This window comes from Misgurnus anguillicaudatus, chromosome 6, assembly GCF_027580225.2.
Source record: "Misgurnus anguillicaudatus chromosome 6, ASM2758022v2, whole genome shotgun sequence".
Lineage (NCBI taxonomy): Eukaryota > Metazoa > Chordata > Actinopteri > Cypriniformes > Cobitidae > Misgurnus > Misgurnus anguillicaudatus.
The window spans coordinates 27,671,113-27,695,894 of NC_073342.2; the positions used below are offsets into that span (position 1 = coordinate 27,671,113).

General features: G+C 37.8%; 1 protein-coding gene across 7 annotated transcripts; it reads right to left on the minus strand.

Annotated features, from left to right (window-relative positions):
• Positions 1 to 24,701, minus strand: LOC129433648 (uncharacterized). Of its 7 annotated transcripts, none has more exons than XM_073868875.1 (19): positions 24,542 to 24,681; positions 23,985 to 24,039; positions 23,750 to 23,862; positions 23,125 to 23,244; positions 20,842 to 21,029; positions 20,506 to 20,589; positions 20,244 to 20,377; positions 20,001 to 20,092; positions 17,155 to 17,312; positions 16,638 to 16,770; positions 16,444 to 16,556; positions 14,980 to 15,173; positions 14,761 to 14,883; positions 14,505 to 14,662; positions 11,460 to 14,297; positions 9,225 to 9,301; positions 7,538 to 7,654; positions 1,769 to 1,897; positions 1 to 1,592 (listed from the first exon to the last, which is right to left on the minus strand). In XM_073868875.1, exons 3-19 carry the CDS (start codon positions 23,841 to 23,843, stop codon positions 1,443 to 1,445), a joined length of 4,902 nt encoding a protein of 1,633 aa, XP_073724976.1. In that variant the 5' UTR covers positions 23,844 to 23,862; positions 23,985 to 24,039; positions 24,542 to 24,681; the 3' UTR covers positions 1 to 1,442. The 7 variants fall into 7 exon arrangements, with proteins under 7 accessions (XP_073724976.1, XP_073724973.1, XP_073724974.1 ...); XM_073868872.1 differs by having other exon boundaries at positions 23,125 to 23,247; positions 24,542 to 24,642; XM_073868873.1 differs by lacking the exon at positions 23,985 to 24,039 and having other exon boundaries at positions 24,542 to 24,701.
• Positions 24,702 to 24,782: the final 81 nt, after the last annotated feature.

Genomic DNA, 24,782 nt, shown 5'->3' on the forward strand with positions numbered 1-24,782 from the left:
TGAAATTGATTTTTTTATTAAATAATGTATTTAATAAAATTATTTACAAATAGCAACATGGATGCTCCAATTCACAAATCTATTTCATGCAATATGTCACAGGTAAACGGACCAAGCATTCGGTACACCTCACCACCACCGAATTAAATGAGAAAACTGATTTTCGAAATATTACAATCCACTTCTGGAACAAATAAAAGCTTAATTCATGAAAATCTTCTGAAAGACCGTTTGGATTACACCTCTAAGCCATTATCGTTTTCTCTCGACGTATATTTGTACAGATTAGTAAATTACAAAGAAACAAATTCGAATACATGTCCACATTTGAGCAAAGATGCATTACAGTTGTACATCATGGGAGAATCTCATATATCACTTTATTTACATTACAAAACCTGAATAAAAAAACAAGTGTCTACTGGGTGAGGTGAGGTCTATTGCAAGTTTTCCAGTTTGAATTAAATTATTAACGTTTCAGTCAAAATTGAATCAACCAAGTTGCTTTACGAGTCTCATGAAGACTCAACATGAGAGTGGATTTTTTTTCATAATTTAAATCAATATTATTTAGGGTGACCATACGTGCCATTCCGCCCTGGCCAGGATTTCGGTGCGTCCTCCGGAAGTCGTATTTGTCGACCGCATACATCATAGAGGATTATTGTCATTATTACAGAAAAGCAACCGCTACCTTTTAAGGTAAGAATGAAACTACGATTGTATGTCTTCTGTTTTTAACTGAATGGCGTATGCGGTCAACAAATACGACTTCCGGAAGACGCACAGAAATCCCGGCCAGAATGCGTTCGGGAAGAATGGCACGTATGGCCACCCTATATTATTTGCAGATTATTTTATGCACGTCGATCTTACTGATACTTTAACGTAATGTGCATATTTTAATACAACATAACTTTCTTTCATAATTCTTCTTCGAAAAAAGAAATATTTTAGATTTAAATGTCTCTCCAGTGTGGCTCAATACAGAAACAAATCGAGCATTTTAGTATCTTACGCTTAAACAGTCCTCATAACTTTCTACCTGAACAGAGGCAACTGTAAAACAAAAAAACTTTGTTCGCGGCCATCATATAAAGTTCAACTCAACTCGCAAAAACAAACAAAAAAGACAGACATGCCTACAAGTCAGTAACTGACAGTAGCCTATTATTGCCCTAGAAATTTCTTACGAGTTTTAGTCAAAGCTTGACGTGTATTGTACCCCACCCATTATTTATCATAAACCTCAAACCCTTGAGCGCTTTTCAAACAATGGTACATAGACTTTGAACGTATAGTGTATTTTAGACACACAATTATCGAAAAGATATTTACTTTCAAATAATCTTCACAATAAAACATACAAACGATCAAAAAGACAAATTTACTTGAAAACAGACCGAGCCCTTAAAGTTTTTCATTTCATCGTAGATTAAAATCTAGTCGATACTGTTTGACGTATCTGTATGTTGGCTCTGCCCACTGTCCTCTTTCTTGTGTTTCCTTGCGTGTTTATACTTATCCACGTAGGCTTTGACCAGGTTGGCTACTTTGACTGGATTGATCTCGCCACTCTTGCTGTGACACACCTTAAATGGGTGAAAGGAGAAACGTATAGGGTAATTTCCATACAACAACATACTGAAACGAAATATTACCTGCATGTCTATTTATATCTTATTGTTTTGTACTGCAGAAACTTGGTCACAGGTGTTTGTCGGGTTATTCCTTGTATTAAAGAGGAAGTGACTAAAAAAATGCTTACCTTCTGAACGGCCTTACGCAAGATCTCCTTGTATTCCTCCTTAGTAATGTCTCTTTTCTGATAGAAGGGTTTTATTGCCAGTTTGACCTCTTCTATGGCTCGTTCCTGCATGTGAAGTTTCTTCATGTACTACAAAACCATCAAAAAATTGGGTTTGTAAATGCTATGCAAAATCAATGACAACATAAATCTTTTAAAGGAATATTCCGCTTTTTAAAAATTTAATTGATAATTTACTCACCCCAATGTCATCCAAGATGTTTGTCTTTCTTTTGTCAGTCGAGCAGAAATTAAGTTTTTTACAAAAAATATCACAGGATTTTTCTCCAAATAGTGAACTTTAGCGGACCCCAACAGTTTACAGTTTCAGTACAGTTTTTAAAGAGCTCTTAATCTTAAAATCTTGAAAAATTTTCTTAAAGACTAAATTCAAGAAAAATTTGCTTACCCCATTGGCAGATTTTTTTGCTGTTTTTATGCACAAAATCACTTAAATTTGATATTTTTGGTCTAAAAACTAGACTTATTTTCTTGGGTCATTTTGCTCATCAAGAAAAAGCATCTTGATTTAAGAATCTTTAGACATTTGTACTGAAAACAAGACAAAAATACTAAGAAAATATTTTCTTAAAAAACCATTTTTTTGCAGTGTTATTTTCGCCAAAATAATTCAAAATAAGCACTTTTAACCACAACTACTCGTCTTGCGCTAGCCGTGTGATGTGCCAGCGCGACCTTATATATTACTTAATCACGTCGAAAGGCAACGAATGACATATGTGAAACTACACTGCAAAAATGACTTTCTTACTCAGTATTTTTGTCTTGTTTTCAGTAAAAATATCAAAAAAATTCTTAAATTAAAATGTTTTGTCTTGATGAGCAAAATGACTTTAAGTCTGCCAATGGAACAAGAAATTTTTTCTTGAATTAAAGGCAGAATAGGCAGGAACCATCCAAAAAAAACTTTTCTACAAATCTGTCCAAACTGACCCCATATATCAATACATAAGTAAAATGTAAGTACTCTGAAAAAGAGAGTACAAAAATCGAGTGTCTGTAGACCCCTCAGCACTGCCTCCAACACAGCCAACTTTTCCATTCACTCCACCCCCTCCCTTCTGGGTTTCTTCTTAAGCCACGCCCCCAAAACACATGAACGCGCGAATTACCTCAGACAAGCGGAGAGGACGGAGCGCGGTGCATGTAATAACATCAAGTCACAATCACATGTAATAATACACCTAACTTTATCACTAGGAATATAAACAGATGGCTTTTATAAACGGATGGCTTTTAGTACTCACTATTAAGCCAGTGTTTTGCATGGAAGAGTTTCTGTGATGAAAGCATTGTTGACTCTGACGAGGACTACACTCCGCAGACAATACCGCTACCGCATCATCGACTCGAGGAAAAGCCACGCGATATTTACTCTCGTTTGATTGCTTCGTTTATTCCTTTTTTGCCTTCGCTGACTGGATATGCAGGTACTGTAAGATGTGAATGCAGTTTCTGTGAGTTGAATGCTATTTCTCTGCTGTACTATTGCTCTTTCTATTGCCTTGTGCACGTTCAAATCAATCGGGTGTGCGCATGTCTGGGCAGATCCCATAGCAACGGGTGGAGCCATGGTCGCGAGAGAGAGTGATATTTGAGCAAGCTAATCATATGTTTCGTCCCGGATGGAAATAATTAACTGTGTTTAACACAGTCGTGAGAGGTCTACAGACACTCGAGTTTTATACGCTCTTTTTCAGAGTACTTACATTTTAATATATTGTATACATTGTATATAAAGACAAACTTGTAAAAAAGTTTTTTAGATAATTCCTGCCTACCCTGCCTTTAAGTGTTTATGAAAAAAGTAAACCTATTTCGAAAAAAAAAAATCTTATTCTATTGACAGATTTTTTTGCTTGTTTTAAGCACTAATTTTCTTAAAGTTAATATTTTTTGTCTAAAAACTAGACTTATTTTCTTGGGTCATTTTGCTCATCAAGAAAATACATCTTAATGTGAAAGTCTTAATGTGAAAGTAGATGTGAAAGTCGGCACACCTCTGATCTACTGGCCGTCCTTCAACGCAGTGTTTCCGCTATATACATTCAACCGTGGCGGGCCGCCACGCCTAAAACATCCCCGCCACGCCTGCGGTTGTGTATAGAAGGGATACAGCAAACGAAATCTCGCAGGATGAGCACTGTTTTATCCTAATCCTTCACCCAAACCCAACTCTAAACACAAAATTTCACAGGATTGTAGGATGTATTTGTATCTCATTTAGCCAGAGCCGCTGTTTTCATCCTAATAATCCTACCTTCAAATCTAATCCTAAACTTTTCTGCATTTTCTGAATCCCTTCTAGACAAAACCCACGGCGGCAGCTCGCAAAATAAATAAAGCTACCGAAATGTCCGCCCTGCCAGACTTGCTGTTTTAAAGAAATAAATTCCTTTCTGGATTCGCGTTGTTCACTCATTTATAATAAATAAATCTCCTAAAGTATCATCATTTCCCCCATGGGTTTAGTTTCATGCACAAATAGATTTAAATCAACAGATGTTGATTAGGCTACGTCTCTGATTTGAGAATTAATAATAAAATAAATAAGCCTACACGAAATATGTTATAATTATCAGATTGACAATTAAAAAAGCATTTGAGTTGCTGTTCTTTGTGACGCGCTGTTAAACCAAAGCAGCAGAAAGCACGTCATGTTTTTAATGATTTTAAATAAGCACAAGGTTTTCTCCTTATTGTGAGTTTACACAAATAAAAATAAAAAATGTTTAGTTTCGAATGTTATTTTACTTTTATCTGCATGGCAATAAATTAAGGGTAATTTAAGTTGCAAGGTCATCACGCGTATCCTTTTCACATGCGCATATACACGGACGCAGCGCTGGGCTGCGAGAAAAGACATGATTAAACTTTCGATTTAACATATTACAAGTTTTTTGGACATTCATTTGGAATCACTGTACTCATATTATCAACTTATCAGGCCTTTAGTTATTCAGAATATAGGCTATAAACGCAGCGCGTCTTCTGTGCTTTAGATCGACCCTCACAAAGTTTCACATTAAATGATAAGATGTTTTGTTCAAAAACAAAAGGCTAAACACTGAATACTAATTAAATGCGACTGCAAGACGTTAATAGTCGAATTTGTTTGGAAGGAAACTTACATTATTCCTGTGGAAGAGACGGACGTTGGTGATAAAAACTTGAGGCAGACGGTAAGACGGTTTCATCTGTTTTCAGACAGCGGGATCGGGGTACCCGCGGGTGAACCGCATAATATTTGATGTAACGGGTATAATAATATTAACGTGTCATTTGCGTTGTAGATGCAGGTCGGGACTCAATAAGCAATAGTAGGCTAAACTGCAGGTCTAACATCCAAGACCAAAATTCGACTCGATTCCGATAGGTAGCAGTTTTTAAATGGCTTATTTGTGTTTAAGCTCTGTCTGAAGAACGATAAAGGTTTATATTTAGCTGCGCGATTGCGGTGTGACCGGGTCGGGCTCTTTATGTCAAACAGGCCGGGTGTGGAATGCTGGAATAAATTGCTACTGATGTCGGGTCAGGTGTTCTGTCAATCACAGCGGTGCGGATTATCAAACAGGACTGTGCGTGACTTTGCAACAGCTCTGTAACGCTAAACATGAGCACGGACTTGCACACTACATAAAAACTACAATGAAAGATCCGTATGAAGCTATAAAACTTACGTATTTTTTAAGAAAATACAGTTTAGATCAAACATAGAAAAGCAATATGCTACAAATATAAGGAAACGTAAATGACAGCATGAAAATGATAAAAAATACATGTTAGTTTACTGTAGCCTATATTCTACATAAAAAAAATGATGTACATTTATAATCATCATGGGCGCCCCCTGCCGCCACAGCTGGAAAAAATCCTAGAGGAAACACTGCTTCAACGTGATGCCCAGCTGATGCCTGACCAACGATCACCGGCAGAACCCGCTTAATCTCCGCTAAATCTCCTTATCTGTTCTCCCAAGGGTTTTCCCTCCTAGGACTTTTTTTTAACTTCCTCTGCTAAAAAGCCCGGGGTTTTTTTCTCCTAGGGTTTTTTTTACCCCGGGGAGGCAGCCTTTTTGGGCTTTACTTAGGCTTCCTCTTCTAGATGTTACTTTAGTAATACGTTCGCTTATAATATTGAGTCATAGCTGCAGCAAATTTACCTGCTTATGCTATTATGTATTTTGTTGTGCTATCTGTCGTTTTTCTGTGCTTTTCACTGCTTCTATTTATGTAAAGCTGCTTTGAAACAATTGACTTTTGTGAAAAGCGCTATATAAATAAAATTGAATTGAATTAATTTTAGAATTTTTAGATATTTTTACTGAAAACAAGACAAAAATACTAAGTAAGAAAGTCATTTTTGCAGTGTATAGCTTCAATGTTTACACTGCAAAAAATGATTTTCAAGAAAAAAAAATGTTAAATTAAGATGCTTTTCAAATTTAAGTGATTTTAAACAAGCCAAAAAATCTTGAATTTAGTTTAAGAAAAATGTTAAAGATTTTTTGCTTACCCCATTGGCAATTTTTTTGCTTGTTTTATGCAGAAAATCACTTAAATTTGATATTATTGGTCTAAAAACATGGACTTATTTTCTTGGGTCGATTTGCTCATCAAGAAAAAGCATCTTAATTTAAGAATTTTTAGATATTTTTACTGAAAACAAGACAAAAATACTAAGAACATTTATTCTTGAAAATAATTTTTTGCAGTGCAAGTGGACCGCTTAGATGATGTTGTATGTTGAATGATATTAACGTCTTTGTGTCAGTTTATTGTTTAAAATGTGCGTTTCAGCATGTAACGTGTGACCTTGCGTCGTGATTACGTAATACAGAAGGTCGCGCTTGCGCATCACATGGCTAGTGCAAGACGAGAAGTCTAACTTTTTAGTTATAATTACAAAGTAAAAAGTTTTATTTTTTAAATTTCTGTGATTCTTTCGCTGGATAAAACCCTTATGCCTCGGTCGGGATCGTTTAGAGCCCTTTGAAGCTGCATTGAAACTGCAAACCGTTGAGATCCACTAAAGTCCATACATGGAGAAAAATCCTGGAATGTTTTCCTCAAAAAACCCAAATTTCCTCTCGACTTACCAAAGAAAGACATAACATCTTGAATGACATGGGGGTGAGTAAATTATCTGGATTTTTTTATCTGGAAGTGGGGAGTAATCCTTTAAAGAAGACATTGCATGTGCTGGGAGGTTGTCATGTAATTATGCTTCTGTAAAAGCCATAGATAAGCACTTAAACTTAAACATAACTAGACTACCCATAATCTGAAATCGAAATCCCCAAATCAGAATTGAAAGGCATACATGGGTTGTTTACACATTCCAGTTTATTTACGTTATCACTAGATCTTATCTTTCATGATTTCACCACCCTTCAAAGTTATGCAAAGTTATGGTTGCTTAACCGCCCCTCTTCTTCCTGGGCGGTTCTGAGTCAGACTAGTTGTAAAGTAATAAATTAGTAAAAAATTAATTAATTTCCTCATAAGAGTGATTGAATGCTGCTAAATCTCTGAGCTGGGGGTTTTTTTCGGTTCAAGGCTGTGAAGTCTTAATTTTCTCAGAAAATCAGATTTAGCTCTACAATGAATCTTCATCGAGATGAAAAGTGCAAAAGGACAACCAGGATTCAAGAAGCACGTGTTGCGTGTGTTATTTTGGATGCAGATGTTGGTGCACTGCCTGGCTCACCATCTCCTTCTGTTGGGGATCCTGAAAAACTTCTTCCTTTTGGGATTTTCGTCTGCTGGGTTTGTCTTGGGACAGCGGACTGGAAACGTTTTCTGTGAGTTCAGCCTGAGCTTTATCCTTCAGGAGGAAACAGACTTATGAGACTATTGCAATTAACTTGTAAAGACATGTCCGTAAAATTCCCATAAAATGCGTGAAAGATTGTTCTGATTTCCTGTAATATCCCAAGGGTATTTCCTGAGAGGATGGCAAGCATAAAAATTTGATTCAAAGGATTTAAATGTTTTGTTTAGTATTGCTGTATAATTTCTTTTAAAGAGTCATATATACACAAATGCAGTGATTATTATTATAAATATACCAATAATGACTCCTAACTACTACTAAGTTTTGTTTTTGATAAAGTCTTGACAAAGGTAGATACAGTTTTTCCAGTGTAACGTTAACTTTCGTTTCGTCTGAAATGATGCCTTACTGGCCTGTTTTCAGTTTCAGTCTCGGTCTCACGGTTACTGAATTGCATCATCATTGTTTTACCTCCGGCTCCGAGGGATTGCAAGCAAACAGTAATCTGATGCCACCCACTGTTTGTCTAAAGTAACTACATGTGTGAAGGATTAGTTCACTAAACATGTTAAATTCTTTCAATATTTAAACATGCTTGTTTTTCCTAGTGTACCGACTTTATGCTAGGGTTCTCCGTAAAATGGGTTGTCCTTACCTGTTGCTTTTATATCTTCTTTTATATAATTATATATTATATATTATATGTCTTATTGTTTTTGTGTTTTTATTTTTTACTTATTTTTGTCTGTGTAATTTAATGTATATGCATGTATGGTCCTTGAGCTACTGAAAAGCCCTTTGGTCAGCCTGCTGGTTGTGTAAATGTGCTATACAAATGAACTTGAACTTATTCACCCTCATTCCATCACAAATGAATATTACTTTTTTGCGTTTTCCTGAAAATCATCCTTCATAATTTAAAGAACATTCTGTGAAAATATAAAATTGATATCTTTAACTCATTCACCGCCAGCCTTTTTGAGAAAAGTTGCCCATCTGCATTTTTGTGATTTTAACAAAAGTTTCACAAAATTCCTTGCAGGAAAAATTATCTTCTATAAATATATAAACATACAAATTATATCAAATTAAAGAACACACCCTCTGCATTCAAACAAACAATAAACAAACAAACAAACAAACAAAATGGGGAAAAAACGTTTCATTATATATTTACTTTTTCCACTTAACTTTACCACGGAAATATGGATATTTCTCTTTAAAAATACAACATTTTGAGCAAAAAGCTTAAAAATTTGCGTTTTTGTAAAGGAATGTATGTTAAAGATAAGACTCAGAATGACTATCAAAGATAAAGGCAGTTAAAATAAATCATTAAATCTTTTTAACTTCCGTTTTTGATAAATTCGGTTTGGCGGCATCTAGTGGATAAAAGCGGTATTACACTTTCACTTTGAAATTCGTCCAGAAAGGCATATTTATTAGTTAAATATTAACTCATAATTGACGAGATAACTCGTCAATGGCGGTGAATGAGTTAATACTGACTGAGATCATTATAAGATCATTTCAGAGATTCAAAGATTGAAATCAATGTGAAATCAATTAATTCAGGAAAACACAGTAGTTTTGTGAATGAAGACACAAGTAGAGTCTGTACCTGAACGGAGGTTTGCGGAGCGACAGTAGATCGTCGAAACCCCTCCTGCTTGAGTTTAAGTTTGAACAGCGCAATTTCTAAAAGTGAAGAAGAAAAACACTCAGAAACCAGGAGTTTTAAAAAATTTCTACACCTTCACACTTAAAGGGATAGTTCGGCCAAAAATGATATTAATAAACTCATGACTTACTCACCCCGAAGCCGTCTGAGATGCACATGTCCATAATTTTACAGACAAACACATTTTCAGTTATTTTAGAAAATGTTTTAGATCTTTCAGTTAATCATATGTAAAGTTAAGGGGTCCACATCCTCCAAGTCCAAAAAAATGTGCATCCGTCCTTCACAAAATAAATCCAAACAGGGCCACAATGATAAATAAAGGCCTTCCGTTTTGTTGTAGTAATATACACAAATTAAAACTTTATAAACGAAAATAACTAGCTTCTGGTAATGCCGCCATCTTCGCATTCAAGATGAGTCGCATTCACATTCAATATGAGAGCATACGCAGTTTATGTAGGGTTCTGTGCTGCTTCTCTGTGCCCCCGCCCTCCGCATTTGTCATACGCATAGACTGTAAAAAAAGATGGACGACGCCTGTTCGCTCTCTTCCATTGGTGAAAAGTGAAGCCGCCAGTGTCCCAATACGGCGCTGACATCTTGGGTCTTGAGTCTGCGCAGTAGCGATTTCGGCACCAGTCATGCGTAGTAGTGAGCAGGAAGAGAATCCGCGAAATCAAAACCCCGCCCTCGCTCTCGTAGAATGCGCATATCACACGATATCACAGCTGTCAATCATGATGTGACACCACTGTTTATATCATTAATAACTAACTAAACACAAACCTATTTTAAAAACAAACATTTTAATTTACATCAGCGTGATAAAAACTACAGTAAAGGACAGAAACCAGCTTCGGAAAAAAGATCATTGAAGTGTAATTAATTTTTTTAGTTGGTCTCAAGTCCTATTGAATAACATGGGGAGGCGGGGTTTATGACCTATACTGGGACCAGTCACTGGGGGGCGATCGAGACGTTTTGGCTTCACTTTTCAGGGCTGGTGCGGCACGCTTGGTCATACGTCACTAAGAAAAATGCGTACACTACGCTGAGTCTAAGATGGCGGCGTTATAGGAAGCTTGTTATTTTCGCTTATAAAGTTCTAAATATGGATATTTCTACAACACCACTGCGCAGATTACCCTCAGAAGGCCCTTGGTTTATCATCCTGGAGTTTGGATTTCTTTGGGGAACGATATATGCACATTTTTTGGACTTGAAGGAGGCTCAAGGAGCTGGACCCCATAACTTTACTGTTTAGCAGCTGGAAGATATAAGATATTTTCTAAAACAACTGAAAATGTGTTCGTCTGAAAATGATGAAAATATGCATCTCGGACGGCTTCGGTGTTGAGTAAATCATGGGTTTATTATCATTTTTGGCCAAACTATCCCTTTAAAGCAAAGTAAATAAGAGATGGTTGCAATTTTCTTGGTCGATTACGATTTCTGATTTTTCTGTATAATAAGAATTATAATTGACAGCACATAGGCTACAAACAGAAATCAACTTTTCTTTTATAAAAAACTTTTTTTTCAACATAAATTAAATTAAAACATTGCATGTTCACCCAAACTGCATCAAATTACATAATCTTTTCATTTGAACAGATCTGAAAATAAATTGCTCTCAGACTCAGTATTTGATTATTAAAGTTGGGCATCGTTTCAAATGTATCGATTCTGATTCCAAATTCGATTCCGCTAATCGAAATTTAATTCCCAACCCTAGTGATTATTTTACATATCAGTTGTAAAACTGATTGCTGCTTTGAAATTGGCTTGTAACTGGCTGTGTGTATGTGTGTGATAACTTGGGAAAACTTGACGTTCGAGATGGGCTGAGGAAGTTTAGCAGATTACTGAGGCCTCTGCCTGGAGAACGGCTGGTAAATTAGAGCAGAGTCCTGCATATCAACGTGTCATTTGCGGCGCGGATGTGGGGCAGGAATCAATATAGGCACTGGCGTACTGCGGGTTTAAACCCCAAGACCATGTCTTGAGACTGACCGGTTGGTTAAAAAGTAAAATTGGCTGAGCAAAATCGGTCGATCGGTGCATCTCTTATGTAAAGAGTACAAAAACATTTGCTTATATTTGCTAGTTCTTCCATATTTATAAATATGATGAATTCATGTTTAACATTATTAACCTTTAAAATGTACTCACTGCTCATTTTGTCAGACTGGGGTTCTGGTTCCTGCAAATTCCAGGTGACTCGCTTTCCCTGTGATTTGGACTTTCCACCACTTGATGCAAATTCGGTTGTTGGCTTATCCGTCGCTGACGCTTCTTCACCAACATCTGTTGAATTGGCTGCAGAGCTCTCACTCATTTCCTTCTTAATGAAATCCAAATTGTCTATCAAATAATCGACATTGATATCTTCATCAGAGGTATTTACAGGGTCTTGTTTCATTGGGTCTGATGGTTCGGCGAGTGTCACCTCAATCTCATCCATGAACGGAGGAGACCAATTTGGCTCCATGCTCTCCTTTTTACAGTTTTCAGAGTCGGCATCAGGTGCGTCTAAACTGATGACAAGCGGGTTGTCACTGCAACGTGGCGAATTATCTTCATCAGGCCATATTTGATCAATGTTCATATTTTTGGTTTCATCTTCTGGATTGCAAGCTTGGCTCTTTTCTGAATCAATGATGTCTGACTTAATTTCATTTAGTTCTGGAGATTCTTCACTGAAGATTTGTGATGTGAACGGTTTGGTCTGTGTGTCTTTATCAGCATCTAATTCTCCACCCGAGAGTTCCTCCTCTTTCTTAATATCTTCCAACTCCTTAACTGTACCAATGGGCCAAGGTTTCTCCTGTTTGACTTCTTCAGGCTTAAACATTTTTAGCTCATCTGAAATTTCAAGTGAAATGTCTTTTTTGGTTTCTGTACGCATTTCGGTTTGGTCCCCATGCCTTGATGACCCTGGAGTTGGACTCTTGACCGACTGTACCTCTTGTTTAACCGATGGTAATGAAAGCGTACTCTTGCACTCAATTGCTTTAAAATCTTTTTCTTCTACTTTCGAATGAGCTACAGTCTTGTCTGCATTTAGAGTGGACATGGGCTCTGCTTTATAAGAGATCTTGTCTGTATATCGAGAGCTCTCCGATCGATCCTCTCGCCTTTTTCTATCCCTAGATCTTGATCTGCGCCTCTTTGACCTCTCAGCGTAATCCTTTGATCTCTTCCGCCTCTCTCTCGATCTCGACCTGGAATGCGAACGGGATCGAGAGCGTTTTTTCTCTTTCGACCTCTTCCTGTGTCTCTCTCGTCCTCTGCTGTCGCTCCTCTCACGGCTGGCTCTCTTCCTCCTGGTTTTCCTCTCTCTACTGCTAGAACTAGACGAACGTCTCCTGTCTCTCGATCGTGGACGTTTTCTCTCCCTAGATCTTGAGCGAGACCTTGGCCTCTCTCTAGATTTTGAATCCGACTGATGCCGATCCCTCGATTTTGAGCGCGACCTTCTTTTGTCTTTCGACTTTGAGTGTTTCTTTTTGTGCGCATCTTTAGGTGGACTTTGGGAATCGGAGGGTGACCTCCTCCTGTCCTTGGATTCGGACTTGTGAGATCTTTCCCTTTTCTCCTTTGCTATGATATTAGCAGCATTACAAGGCTCGTCGAATGGAGACGGACCTTTACTCATCATATTCCCTTTTGAAGATTGCTGTAAATTCACTGGGTGCTCCTCTTTAAGTGTCTTTGATTGAGGGCTGTCAGATAGCGGTTCAGTCCCAGGCTCAGACTTTACCTTAATCGTAACGTTTTTAACATTGCAGGACGAGCTTGATTCTGAGTTTTTCTTAAACGGGTTTTCCTGTTGTCCACTGTGATCATTTTCAAACTTTATCTCCCAACTGCTAGAATCCCCAACATTAGGTGTATCAAATTGGACTGTCTCCAGTTGATATGGGGACTGTCTGGATTCGCTCGAAGACTCTGGCTCCATTTTTACTAATGGACATATTTCAGAGTCGCTTTCCACATCCATAAAATCTACATCCACAGGCTCAGATTTGACTTGATGACAGGCGTCCTCATTGGGTCCTACTGGCACACTAGTATTTGGGGTGCTAACATCAGGACCTTGATTCTCCGGTTCATTATCAGAAGAATCAGACCCTGTAGGGTCAAAGGGGTCATAGGTCTCCTTTTTGACCTCTTTAGACTGTGATCTGAAAGACATCATCATCTTTTTTCTTTTATCATTTCTCTTTACGGTTTCCTCATTATTGCCTGGCAGAGTCCCTCCTGATGCAGAAAGTCGCCGAGCATGCCACGGGTTTCCGCTGGAGTTAATGCGGAAACTAACGGAAGAAGAGGACGGACGCGAGTTGGAAGAGGCACCTACGGAAGATGAGGTGGAGGTAAAAGAGCTAGAAAAAGTAGATGAAGCACCAGCCCTGTCTGGTCTTTGCCTTTGAGCATCCACTCTCCTGTCTGGCTCACGGTTACTTGTCCCTTGCTGGTCGACAGTGTGTGCCCTACCTGTATTGCCTGCTAAGCTGGTCACAGAAGACTCGGGCAAACTACTACCACCTCCACTATTATTGCCACTGGAGGTACCCTCCTTTTTAATTTTGGGTATCCTTGGTAAAATAGAAACGTCCACCCATACAGGCTTGGGAGGGGGCTTTTTTACAGGCGGTTGACGGGGGGTGCTGCCCTTGTCTTGATGTTGAGTGTCAGAAAGGCCTCTTATCCCATTTCCAGGTCTCTGGGGGTTTAAGGCGACTGGTTTAGATGAAGGTCCCGGATGCAAGCGAGGATGTCCCGTAGAAGATGGGAAAGAGAAAGGAAGATGTGGAGAGTTTATGGGTGGACATGGAGATGTGGGATTCTGTGGTGTTGAACAGGAACCAGAGGAACTTAAGGGGCTAGAGGAAGGACCGGCACCTTCGCCGTTGTGAAAAGGACTCGTTTCGGAGTTTGGCAGGCTTGCTGTTTCCCCCGAGCTTGATTCTCTAGGGACTGTGCTCCTTGGCAAGGACAGGCACACTGTTATAAAAAAATGAACACTTTTGATTTCTTACTTTTGTATGTCAATCATGCAACATAACCTACAAACATTTACAAGAAATGTGATCCATTATTAAAGGCCCCATGTGTCGGTTTTAGTGGCATCTAGCCGTGAGATTGCAAATTGCAACCAACAGCTCAGTCCACAGCTGTTATAAACTTATAGTTTTCCTTAGTATAACTTACCAGGTTTTGTGGCTTTAAGAGAGCCGTCTCTGTTGATGACCACATCTGAACTGTCCATAAGGAGCATGCTCTGACCACTGAGAATACTCCCCAGAAGATCAGGCACTGGAGCTTCTGCTCCGACCTCTGCCAAATGTGGGATACTCACACCACCACTCCTAGAAAGCATTGGAAAAGGAGAATAAAAGCTAGAATTGTACATTTACAAATTTATTGGTCCAAAATAAGGATTCTGTAACCCACTGCTAGTACTAACCTGGAGAGACCAGCAGTAATGGGACGGGCCACAGGCTGATGGGAGCGCAGTGCAGAACGGGACAGGCCACGGCGTTTGGCATCCAGAACAGACAAGGGTGTTTGAACTTCAATCTCCTCCTCTCTAAGAAGATGCAACACAAATGTCCACCATAATTCAACAGTATACAAAAATGGTCAATTTAAAGACAAAACAAAATGATTCTTAGTAAAACTGTACCGGTCATCAAAGGGGTCCAGGTCAAAGGGATCTCCATACACAGAAAAGGAGGCTGCTCCGATCTCTGCCCGCATACTTCCTAAACTGGACTCAGACGGTCGATAAACTGAAGGTATGGTTGAACCAGATCTGGGTTTCCTAATCCCTAAACTCCGCGCAATTCGACCTCTGGAATTAGTTTTGTTTTTCACGACCTGCAATGGCAAAACAATTCAGATTAGGCTTAGCCCAGGAACAATGCATTAGAATTCGCATACGTATACTATCTATGTCTGTTTTTGTTATAGGAAAGTATATACATTTTTAATGTGTAGCAAGAGTGTGCATGTTATAGTGCATACTAACACACTGTAACAGATGTGAATGTTGTTGCCTAGTTGCCTGCGACATTTTGATCGTAAGAATAACACATCAAAAATACTCTTTTTTTTGCATTTCTTCATTAATTATTTCTAATGTAATGTTAACTATATCGTGTAATGTATCAAAGGGCACATATTATGGCTATTTTTACAAGATAAAATATGTTTCAGGTGTGCTTAGAATGTGCCTGTGAAGTTACAGCTCATATGGCAAAGATAATTTGTTATAGCACGTCCAAAATGACCCTATCTGAGTGGGAACAAAAAGCGCCTTTTCATTAGCTATGACTCCTTACTCCATTTCCAACAGACAATAAGCACTTTCAGTTAAAACAGATTTGATTCCTGTGAATACAGTCTGAAAGAATAGTATATTTATCCGCATTCGTGTGCTAACAAACAGATTAAAAAAAACTGTGTAAAATTAACCAGTCAGTCAGTGGCCATGGGCAGGGCTTTGATTGTGTGATGTCACATTAACAAGAGAATTAAAACAGCATGTCTTAAGAGGCTGCTTTGGTTTAATAGGGGTTAAAAAAAGAAGGTGGATATTTTTAATTCTAGGATTGTTGTGTGCCAACTCATTAATGACCAAACAGTGGATTTTGCATAATAGGTGCCCTTTAACTCAGGGAAGCATCACTCATTTGATTTAATAATTTACTGTATTTGTAGTGAAACTGCATAGTAGCCGCAGCATGTAGGCTGTCAATCATAAAAGTGGGCGGGACACAGAGCCAGGCCGAACACTCTTAAAGGGAAAAGACACAAATCTGTTTCAATCTGAGGATGAAAAGCAGGGTGGGAAATGGTCATAAATTACTTAAATGTGTATGTTTATCTGCAAACAATTTTGAGTAATATTATAGGGTACACCTTAGAGATCCTAATAAAATAATACAAGGAATCATGTCATGGCCCCTTTAATACAGAACCTATGGGTTGGTACTATGATTTTATTGGTAAAAATTTTGGCACCAAATTGACACAAGGGCAGATCTGTATTCTGTATTGGGAATAGAAATAGTTTTTGGAGATAAATTCTGAAATATATAGTTATATACTTTTTACAGAATAGTGTTTGCATCTTTCCTAAACTCACCAATTTTCGCCTGGATTTTGACTTCCTGACTTTGCGTCTCCGCCTTTTAACACCCAGGTTTGTTTTCCCTCCGGAGGCTGCTGAGGATTTGCCTTTGGTTTTCCTTCTTTTAACTGTTTGATCAGAAGTCACATCAGAAACAGAGGTACACTTGCTACAACACAAAATCAGAGGGTTTTTTCTGTTCGTCTCACCTGTCCTCCTCTTCCGGCGAGGCTTGGGGCGTGGGGTAAGGTCTCGCACGTACACGGCAGTGTTGAGTCCGGCCACTACAGCGTTGATGGTGTCATCCAACCATGTGGACTGCATCAAATATCTTGGCGCAAGCTAAAAACATAGAATATGAAATCACTTATCCGCTTGGCAAATCAAACAATTTGACTTCATAGCATAACACATCTCAAGAATGAAGTGATAATTTCATAATACACAGATGTGCATCTCGTAAACCTTACGGACATTAATTATTGTTATTTTCATAATTAGTAAGAAAAAATTAATCACACCAAAATTTCATGCCAAAATGCTTGCACACTTCCCTTAATAAACCACATTTGTAACAAATACTGTGAGGTAGATAAATATTTAGGGATTCCCTAAGTGTAAGAGTTAGAAAACGGTCAAACTTGATAATTCCTATAACACAAATTTCAGTCAAGAAATTAATGCGCCAATTGTGATTAGACAGCCGAGCAAAAGCATCATGCAAACCTGCGCTGCTGTGCGTGCCTGCGTGATGCGATGCCTGTTGACGTTGGCCCGAACCCGTTCGCTGTGCTGGGTCCTTGCGATGGCACGGGTGGGTCTGGATCGGGAATGGCTGGTGGTGGGCAGAGAGCTGCTGTCCTCCTCGCTAACCTGATCTGAGCCTAAAACAGACAACAAGAGCAAATATTATTAATAGTATTAGTACATCTTAACTCATTCCCTGCCAGCCATTTTTTTAAAAGTTGCCCGCCAGCATTCTCTTTTTTACCATTCTCCCTCTGTTTACAGACGGGAGGTGAGTGCACGTGACGTATGTGTGATTCTCACGAAATCATTGAAACACCACGGCACTAATGATTTTAGCTTTAAAATGTGTAATATAGTAACATTAAAGAGCATCAGAATTAACAAAATACTGTGTTCTACCTTGCACAATGTGTGATTTCAACATAAGAATTTATAATTGGAAATTTTATCTCATTTTCTGCTGAACTTCTCATTACCGCAATGTGTCCGGCTGTGTTTGAACATGCGTTATGTTGTAATTTAATCAAGTTAACACAAAAATATTAAGAAAAAAAATAAATGGCTGTTTTGCTAAACTACTTTAGATGACAGAAAAAATATTTACTGAATATTCATGTATAATAATAATGAAGAAAAATTAGGAAAATGATGTGTCCATGCCTGATGTTCTCATCCTCCGCAACACTTTTTGAGAACAGTTTAAGCACACATACAGAATTTTAATAAAGTTTGATTTTGAGTGACCAAGCACATGGACCAGTTACTTCAAGATGGCTACCAGGTAAGTTCATTTTTTTACAGTTAATTTGAAATATTTTAATAGAAGCATAATACTTTGATTTTAAATGCATGTGCAGAATCTCCAAATTGTGTTCTTTCAGGTTTGTCATGTCATTTTGAAAATATGTCAGTGTCGATGTTTTCTGACTGTTGCGGTAATGAGATTTTTTAGGACAAATTTTTTAAATTATGTTTCAAAAAGTGATAAATGATAAGTAAAAGTTTTTAAATTAATGTTCCCATTTACTCCAGACTTTGTTTTTCAATGTCAGGTGGGAAAAAAGGTAAATTTAAGCAATTTTTACATTTTCATGCTTGAAATTTTTAAAACCAAGTTTCGTGAGAATCACCCGTATGGTGTCTGTGTGAACAAGCTGTGTGGTGGCATTCAAATTACGCTAACGACTGAGGGACAAAAATGGCAACGTCCGCTTGGTCCGAGATCTATGATTTGTTGAAAATGTTTTGGTCCTAGCCTTTGACAAATGACACAAATTTCTACAAACACATTTAAACAACTTAAAGTGATTGCTATCCGGATGTGAGGAGACTTTTAACCAGCATGACTAAAAATGTTTTTGGATCAAATCAGATACCCTGCCTTTAGGGCTGCAGCTATCGATTCTTTTTGTAATCGATTAATCTAGCACTGAATCGATCGATTAATCGAGTAATCGGATAATTTTTTTGTGTGTTTTTAAACAACCAAAACAAATAATGCATAACGAAAATGACTTGGCTGTAAAATGTTCAAGCATTTGGCTTTTATTTCTAAAAAAAACAGAGGTATTTGGCTCCAAGAAATAAGCCTATTTATTTCAATTTTTTACCCATTTAGTGTTTATAAGTGCCAGTACCAACAATTAAACACTTTAATTTATTAATATGCACAACAGGTTTCATGCTGTAATCTAGCCCTGACATCAAAGTAAATATCTGGTTTATGTACATTTCTACACCTGCAGCATTTACCATTAGGCTTTTAACATATAATATATCATTTCTGGGGTGAGCCTATTTGCTATGGTAACAACCTGTGTGTATGCGCGCACGTGCACTTGTGTTTGTGCGTGTGCACGCGTTCTGTGCGTGAGGAAGAGTTACACCCCAGTCAGACGTTCAGTTGCTTCATTGCATTTTGGTACTGCAGAAATACATACATTACTTTTCAATAGAACGCTGCATTTGGTTTGCATCACTTGCATTGCGGTGCATTTTAGGTTAAGAATCCGTTCGAAAAATCAAAACATCACCTCCCGCTGTATACAGTGAATGCATGCTGAAATTATTGTTGCGTGGCTACATAAAAGTTTAAGCATATGTGATGCATTGCGCGATCGGTCTGACTCGCGTGAGAGAGAATAACTTCATTATGCTAAACTCCAATAAAACAGAGATTATTATTATTGAACAAAATATGTCAGATTACAAGTTGCCCATATATGATTGCACTGTGGTGCCGTTTTTTGGTACACACACCTGTAGTGCATGCGTGTGTGTCAAGGGGTTCTTTTTTAATCTATACTGTCCTGCAATTGAACGTGAATACGTTTACTCCTTAAAAACATCAAAGCTAAACATCATATCTAGTCAAACCGCATAACGACATCGCTACAAATACAGTATGGGATTAAAATCAGCGGAAGCTATGTTACCTTGTTTCATCGACGCTTGGTGAAACAGCAGTGGATGTTTTCAGTTCAGATGCTGAATGTAATGATCCCAAACTTTAGACAGTCTCTCTCTGGCGTTTATGGACATATTCGCTCTCTGCCATCGCGCCAACTAAATTCAAAATGTACCACGCGCTATGATGTGCTTCCTGAACATTGAACAACGGTCCGTGTGAATCAGATCTTGGCGCGTGTAGTGCGCGTCATAGGAATTTAACGAGGCTTCGAGGCAGAATTTTTGCCTCGAGGAATTTTTTGAATCGAGTAAATCGAGTAACTCGATGAATCGTTTCAGCCCTACCTGCCTTTAATAACATCTAAGCCCTGTTTGTGGATAAGGGTGTCTTTTAATAATGAAAGATAAAATACCTGAGTTGCGGTTGTTGGGGGTGCAATCAGGGCAAAACCATTCCTCTACTGGTACAGCATCAAGAGGAGGTGTAAGACACTCCATATGGTACCTTTCACAAAAAAAGACAGGTGAGGTTGCATCATAGAAATAATAAACGGGTAGAAGGGTTAGCAACACAAAGCAATATTGTGAATTTGAATGACATGTTTTATTTTCAATACAGATCTGTAAATATAGCACAGCTCTGATAAATGTGTTACCCTGCATCACAGCCATCGCAAAGCAAGAGTCGATCTTCACGGTCTCGACCTCCGCATACTTCACAGCTGGTCTGATCCAAGTCCACATCCACCTGCTCCTCCTGTCCGGGTTTTATTGGCTTCTGAACTGCAATCTACCCAAATGCATATAAAGATTATTCATTTATCCCTATTGAATTGCGTCCAACAAGTACTAAAATAAATAATTTCAACAATCAATCATAAAAAACTACTATTGGAAAAATGCTAGTAGGTTACTCACTGTTTTCTGGACTTTGCCATTGTAACACTTTCTCAAGAAAATGTTATAAAATACTTTGCGGTCCACGGGACATGAGTTGGCATTCTTGACAAAAGGAAAAAGGTGACCGTTATATACAGTACATCTATGGAAGTATTTGCAAAAGCTTGGCTGTTAAGAACAATACTAAATGCTGCTAAATAAATTGCAATCTTTTAAATGTTTTCTTACTGATCTGTATTCATAAGAGTACATGCTGAACAGGTTAACATAGTCATTCATTCAATCTTGAAAACTCGTGTGAATGAAAGAAGTAACATTTGCTATCTAATCAATCAAACATCTTATCAATTTTACCTTTGACCATTCCAGTAAACAGTCCAGACAGAAGTAGTGCTCACAGGCTTCTGGTGTGGCTATGGGCTGCTCGTGGAAAGAGTTCAGACAGATCGGGCATTTCTCAGAGTCCTCATCCGAACTCAGATCCGCTGCTTCCACAGGAACATTCCCTACAGCTCCCTCCAGGACCTTACCAGAGTCTTCATCTAAACATACAGACAGGCATGAGATTATTTATCTCTTTTTAACCAGTATATGTTTGAGATAGGGTGTATTCATGTTGCATTAAGTGGTCTGGTCTGTGTTATGATGCACATATATTGTGCTAAAATGGGCAAACACATCAATTCAAACCAGTATGTGCTACAAACCTTGTAAAAATGCTGTAGCACTTTGTGGAATAAATGCATCAGTGACAAAAATATCTGTGTCCCAATTCGAATGCATGCCGAGACCGATTATGTCATAGCAGTGCGACTCAAGGCAAGTAAGATTGTCCCAATTCAAAGGCTGTTTAAAATGAAGCCTCAAAATGCATACTTCCAACCTCAAGTCGTGAAGGATAAACTAATGGATCCTTCACAGCCGCGACTATCCAGAGACGGCTGGAATATTTTAAAATAATCATTTAAAACCTGTGTGTATTTTGCTAAAATATGGTCCTTGTCATGTAGGGTTCACACCAGATGTGGTAGAGGCGGCAAGCATGAGTGATTTACATGTTAAGTCAATGCAAAGACGCGATTAGGCATCCTGTGGCGCGGTACGCAGAAGCCCCTCCCATGACGCGAATGTCTCGAATGACTAGAATTTCACTCGTGAATGAAGCAAGTAAATTCAAACGTTCAAGCGTCAAGCTACACGCAAATAGCGCGTTTTTGCCGCCTCTACCGCGGCTGGTGTGAACGCGGCATTACTGTTTCAGTACTATAAATTATGTTTTGTGTTACAAAAAAAACATTTGCATGTGTACAAGATGCAATCGACATGACAGATAGATGGATACAACGAAAGATCGATAGATAGACACAATACGAAACCATTGAAACACCTCGGCACTAATGATTTTAGCTTTAAAATGTGTAATATAGTAACATTAAAAAGCATCAGAATTAACACAATACTGTGTTCTACCTTGCACAATGTGTGATTTCAACATAAGAATTTATAATTGGAAATTTTATCTCATTTTCTGCTGAAATTCTCATTACCGCAATGTGTCCGGCTGTGTTTGAACATGCGTTATGTTGTAATTTGATCAAATTAACACAAAATTATTAAGAAAAAAAATAAATGGATGTTTTGCTAGACTACTTTAGATGACAGAAAAAATATTTACTGAATATTCATGTATAATAATAATGAAGAAAAATAAGGAAAATGATGTGTCCATGCCTGATGTTCTCATCCTCCGCAACACTTTTTGAGAACAGTTTAAGCACACATACAGAATTTTAATAAAGTTTGATTTTGAGTGACCAAGCACATGGACCAGTTACTTCAAGATGGCTACCAGGTAAGATCATTTTTTACAGTTAATTTGAAATATTGCCTTGTCAGAATGTTTACACGACATTTTGATTATCATTACCGCAACAGATGCTTATTAAATGTTAATTTAATTAATAGAAGCATAATACTTTGATTTTAAATGCATGTGCAGAATCTCCAAATTACGTTCTTTCAGATTAGTCATGTCATTTTGAAAATTGCGGTAATGAGATTTTTTAGGACAAATTTTTTAAATTATGTTACAAAAAGTGTTAAATGATAAGTAAAAGTTTTTAAATTAATGTTCCCATTTACTCCAGACTTTGTTTTTCAATGTCTGGTCGGAAAAAAAGTAAATTTAAGCAATTTTTACATTTACATTTTTAAAACCAAGTTTTCGTGAGAATCACCCAGATAGACAGAACGATAGATAGATTTAGATTTTTATATATTTTATATTATGTAAAAATTAAAAAGTTTTTAAAATGTATACATGTATATGTGTATTTATGTATACATAATTATACACAATACACACACAAATATATACACAATATAACACAAACTTTTATTCTTTATGCAATTAATCGTGATTAATCTTTTGACAGCCCTTGCAGCTTTGGATCCTCCGTAGACCATTAGACCGTCTCATTTCAGTTCGCTTTGAGCACATTGGAGGACGCGACCTTCAAAAATATCCAGCCTTTGTTTTGGGACACAGCTAAGTCTAGTGTCATCATTCTTAAAAAAAACTGGGAAGAACAAAGTTAACACAAATTTTCATTTGGCTTTTAACATGTTGATGCTTACCTTCACTGTCATCCTCCTCTCCATCATCTTCTTCCTCGCCATCTAAAACTTCCTCTCCATCAGCATCTTCCTCACTGTCTGTCTCTTCTTCCTCTGATTCTCCTTCATCTTCTGAATTGTCTTCTGAAACGTGACATCATGCATTAAAAACGTTTAGCAAAAAAAGTGGCAGATGCGCTGCAAAAATGAAGGTATCATTGCCTTGTTTTTCAGCATAAATATTTACAAATTCGTAAATAAAGATGAATTTACCTGGGGAGCAAAATGACCTAAGAAATTAAGTCTTATTCTAAAGAAAATATATAAATATCAATTGAGTTTATGCTTAAAACTGAAAATATCTGCCAGTGAGTAATTTCTCCTGCTTGCGTTTTATTCACCCATAGACCATCCCCTCGTAGTAATCAGGACAAAAGCCGTTGAAAGTGTACAAGAGAGACGGAGTAAAACTCCAATTGTGACTCAATCGACCAAAACACATCTTGATACCAAGTGTAAACAGGGCCTAAGTCACTTTAGATAAAAGCATCTTCCAAGTGCATAAATGGAATTGGAGTGAACGGAGACAGAAATTATTTATGAGTGCTGGTCTAGGTGTGGATGCAAAGAAAGCCTGCATACTAACCATCATCAGAGACAATAGACATTGCAGGCCTTTTGCCTTTTCCGTGAGAGACGTTTCTGTTGATCAGCTCATCTTGACTGTCATCCTCATCCATGGTTATACATCAGTCTACTCTGGAAAAGGTCCATAATGTCACTGTTAGGACAAATACACAGACTAACCTACTAACTAGATGTTTATCTTTAGCATCGTGGTGGGACTGTTTGGGCTCATATCAAGACTTTGTCAATCTTACCTGTTAGGTATCCTCTTTTCATGCACACGCCTACTAAACTGTTACCCAAGTGCTGCTGACAGTCCCATATAAACTATTGGTTAACATCACTATATACACAAAATGTTTTAACACCTTAAGAAACGCTTTTACGTTGCCAGTTTAACACTCAATGCACGTAAATGTCAACTATTCAATATTTGATAACAAACACAATGTTATTGCTGTCCATGCTAACGGCTAACACAAAGCTAGCCAACAAAAACAACCCAGGCTTTTTCGTTTATATATTCAGCAAACTACGGGGAAGGTTGGAATAAGAAGGCTTTCCAACATTAAAATGTTTTAAAATAAAAACCTATATTTAATTTAAAAAATAACCCTTAGCACGTACACTAAAGCTATGGCTAAAGCTAGCATGCTAGGTGTGTTTCTTGGCTGTCCTGTCTAAATTTAACTCATCGGCTATTTTTGTACCGATTCAAATCCAGGTCGCTTAAAAGCAGCTTAGAAACGCGGTAGATGTCTCATTTATTAAATTAATAGGGGAAGGTACAATATTAAGTATTTGTACATACCCAGTAAATCTGTGTAAGACATTATTTGTGTTTTGAAGTCCACACGGCGTTTGTCTTTGACGCTGCCGGCTAAAGAATTTACGAATTCTACTATGGCGAAGACTTGCCTCATGAATATTAATTACGCTATGTGACGTAAACCAATAGGCTTGACCAAAGGGATTTTGAGCTTTATATATTAATAAAGAAGGATGGCTAGTTAATATTCATGAATGAAAGCCGCTGAACGCCCTCGAAACTA

What these genes read in the sequence shown, in the direction of transcription:
- LOC129433648 (XM_073868870.1), bottom strand. Translation starts at nt 23,843, where the DNA reads ATGGATGAGGATGACAGTCAAGATGAGCTGATCAACAGAAACGTCTCT. An exon ending in CCCCAACAACCGCAACTCAG is followed by an intron (nt 17,313 to 20,000) that starts GTATTTTATCTT and finishes TGTCTGTTTTAG; the next exon opens with GCTCAGATCAGGTTAGCGAG. An exon ending in CTGGACCCCTTTGATGACCG is followed by an intron (nt 14,884 to 14,979) that starts GTACAGTTTTAC and finishes GCATCTTCTTAG; the next exon opens with AGAGGAGGAGATTGAAGTTC.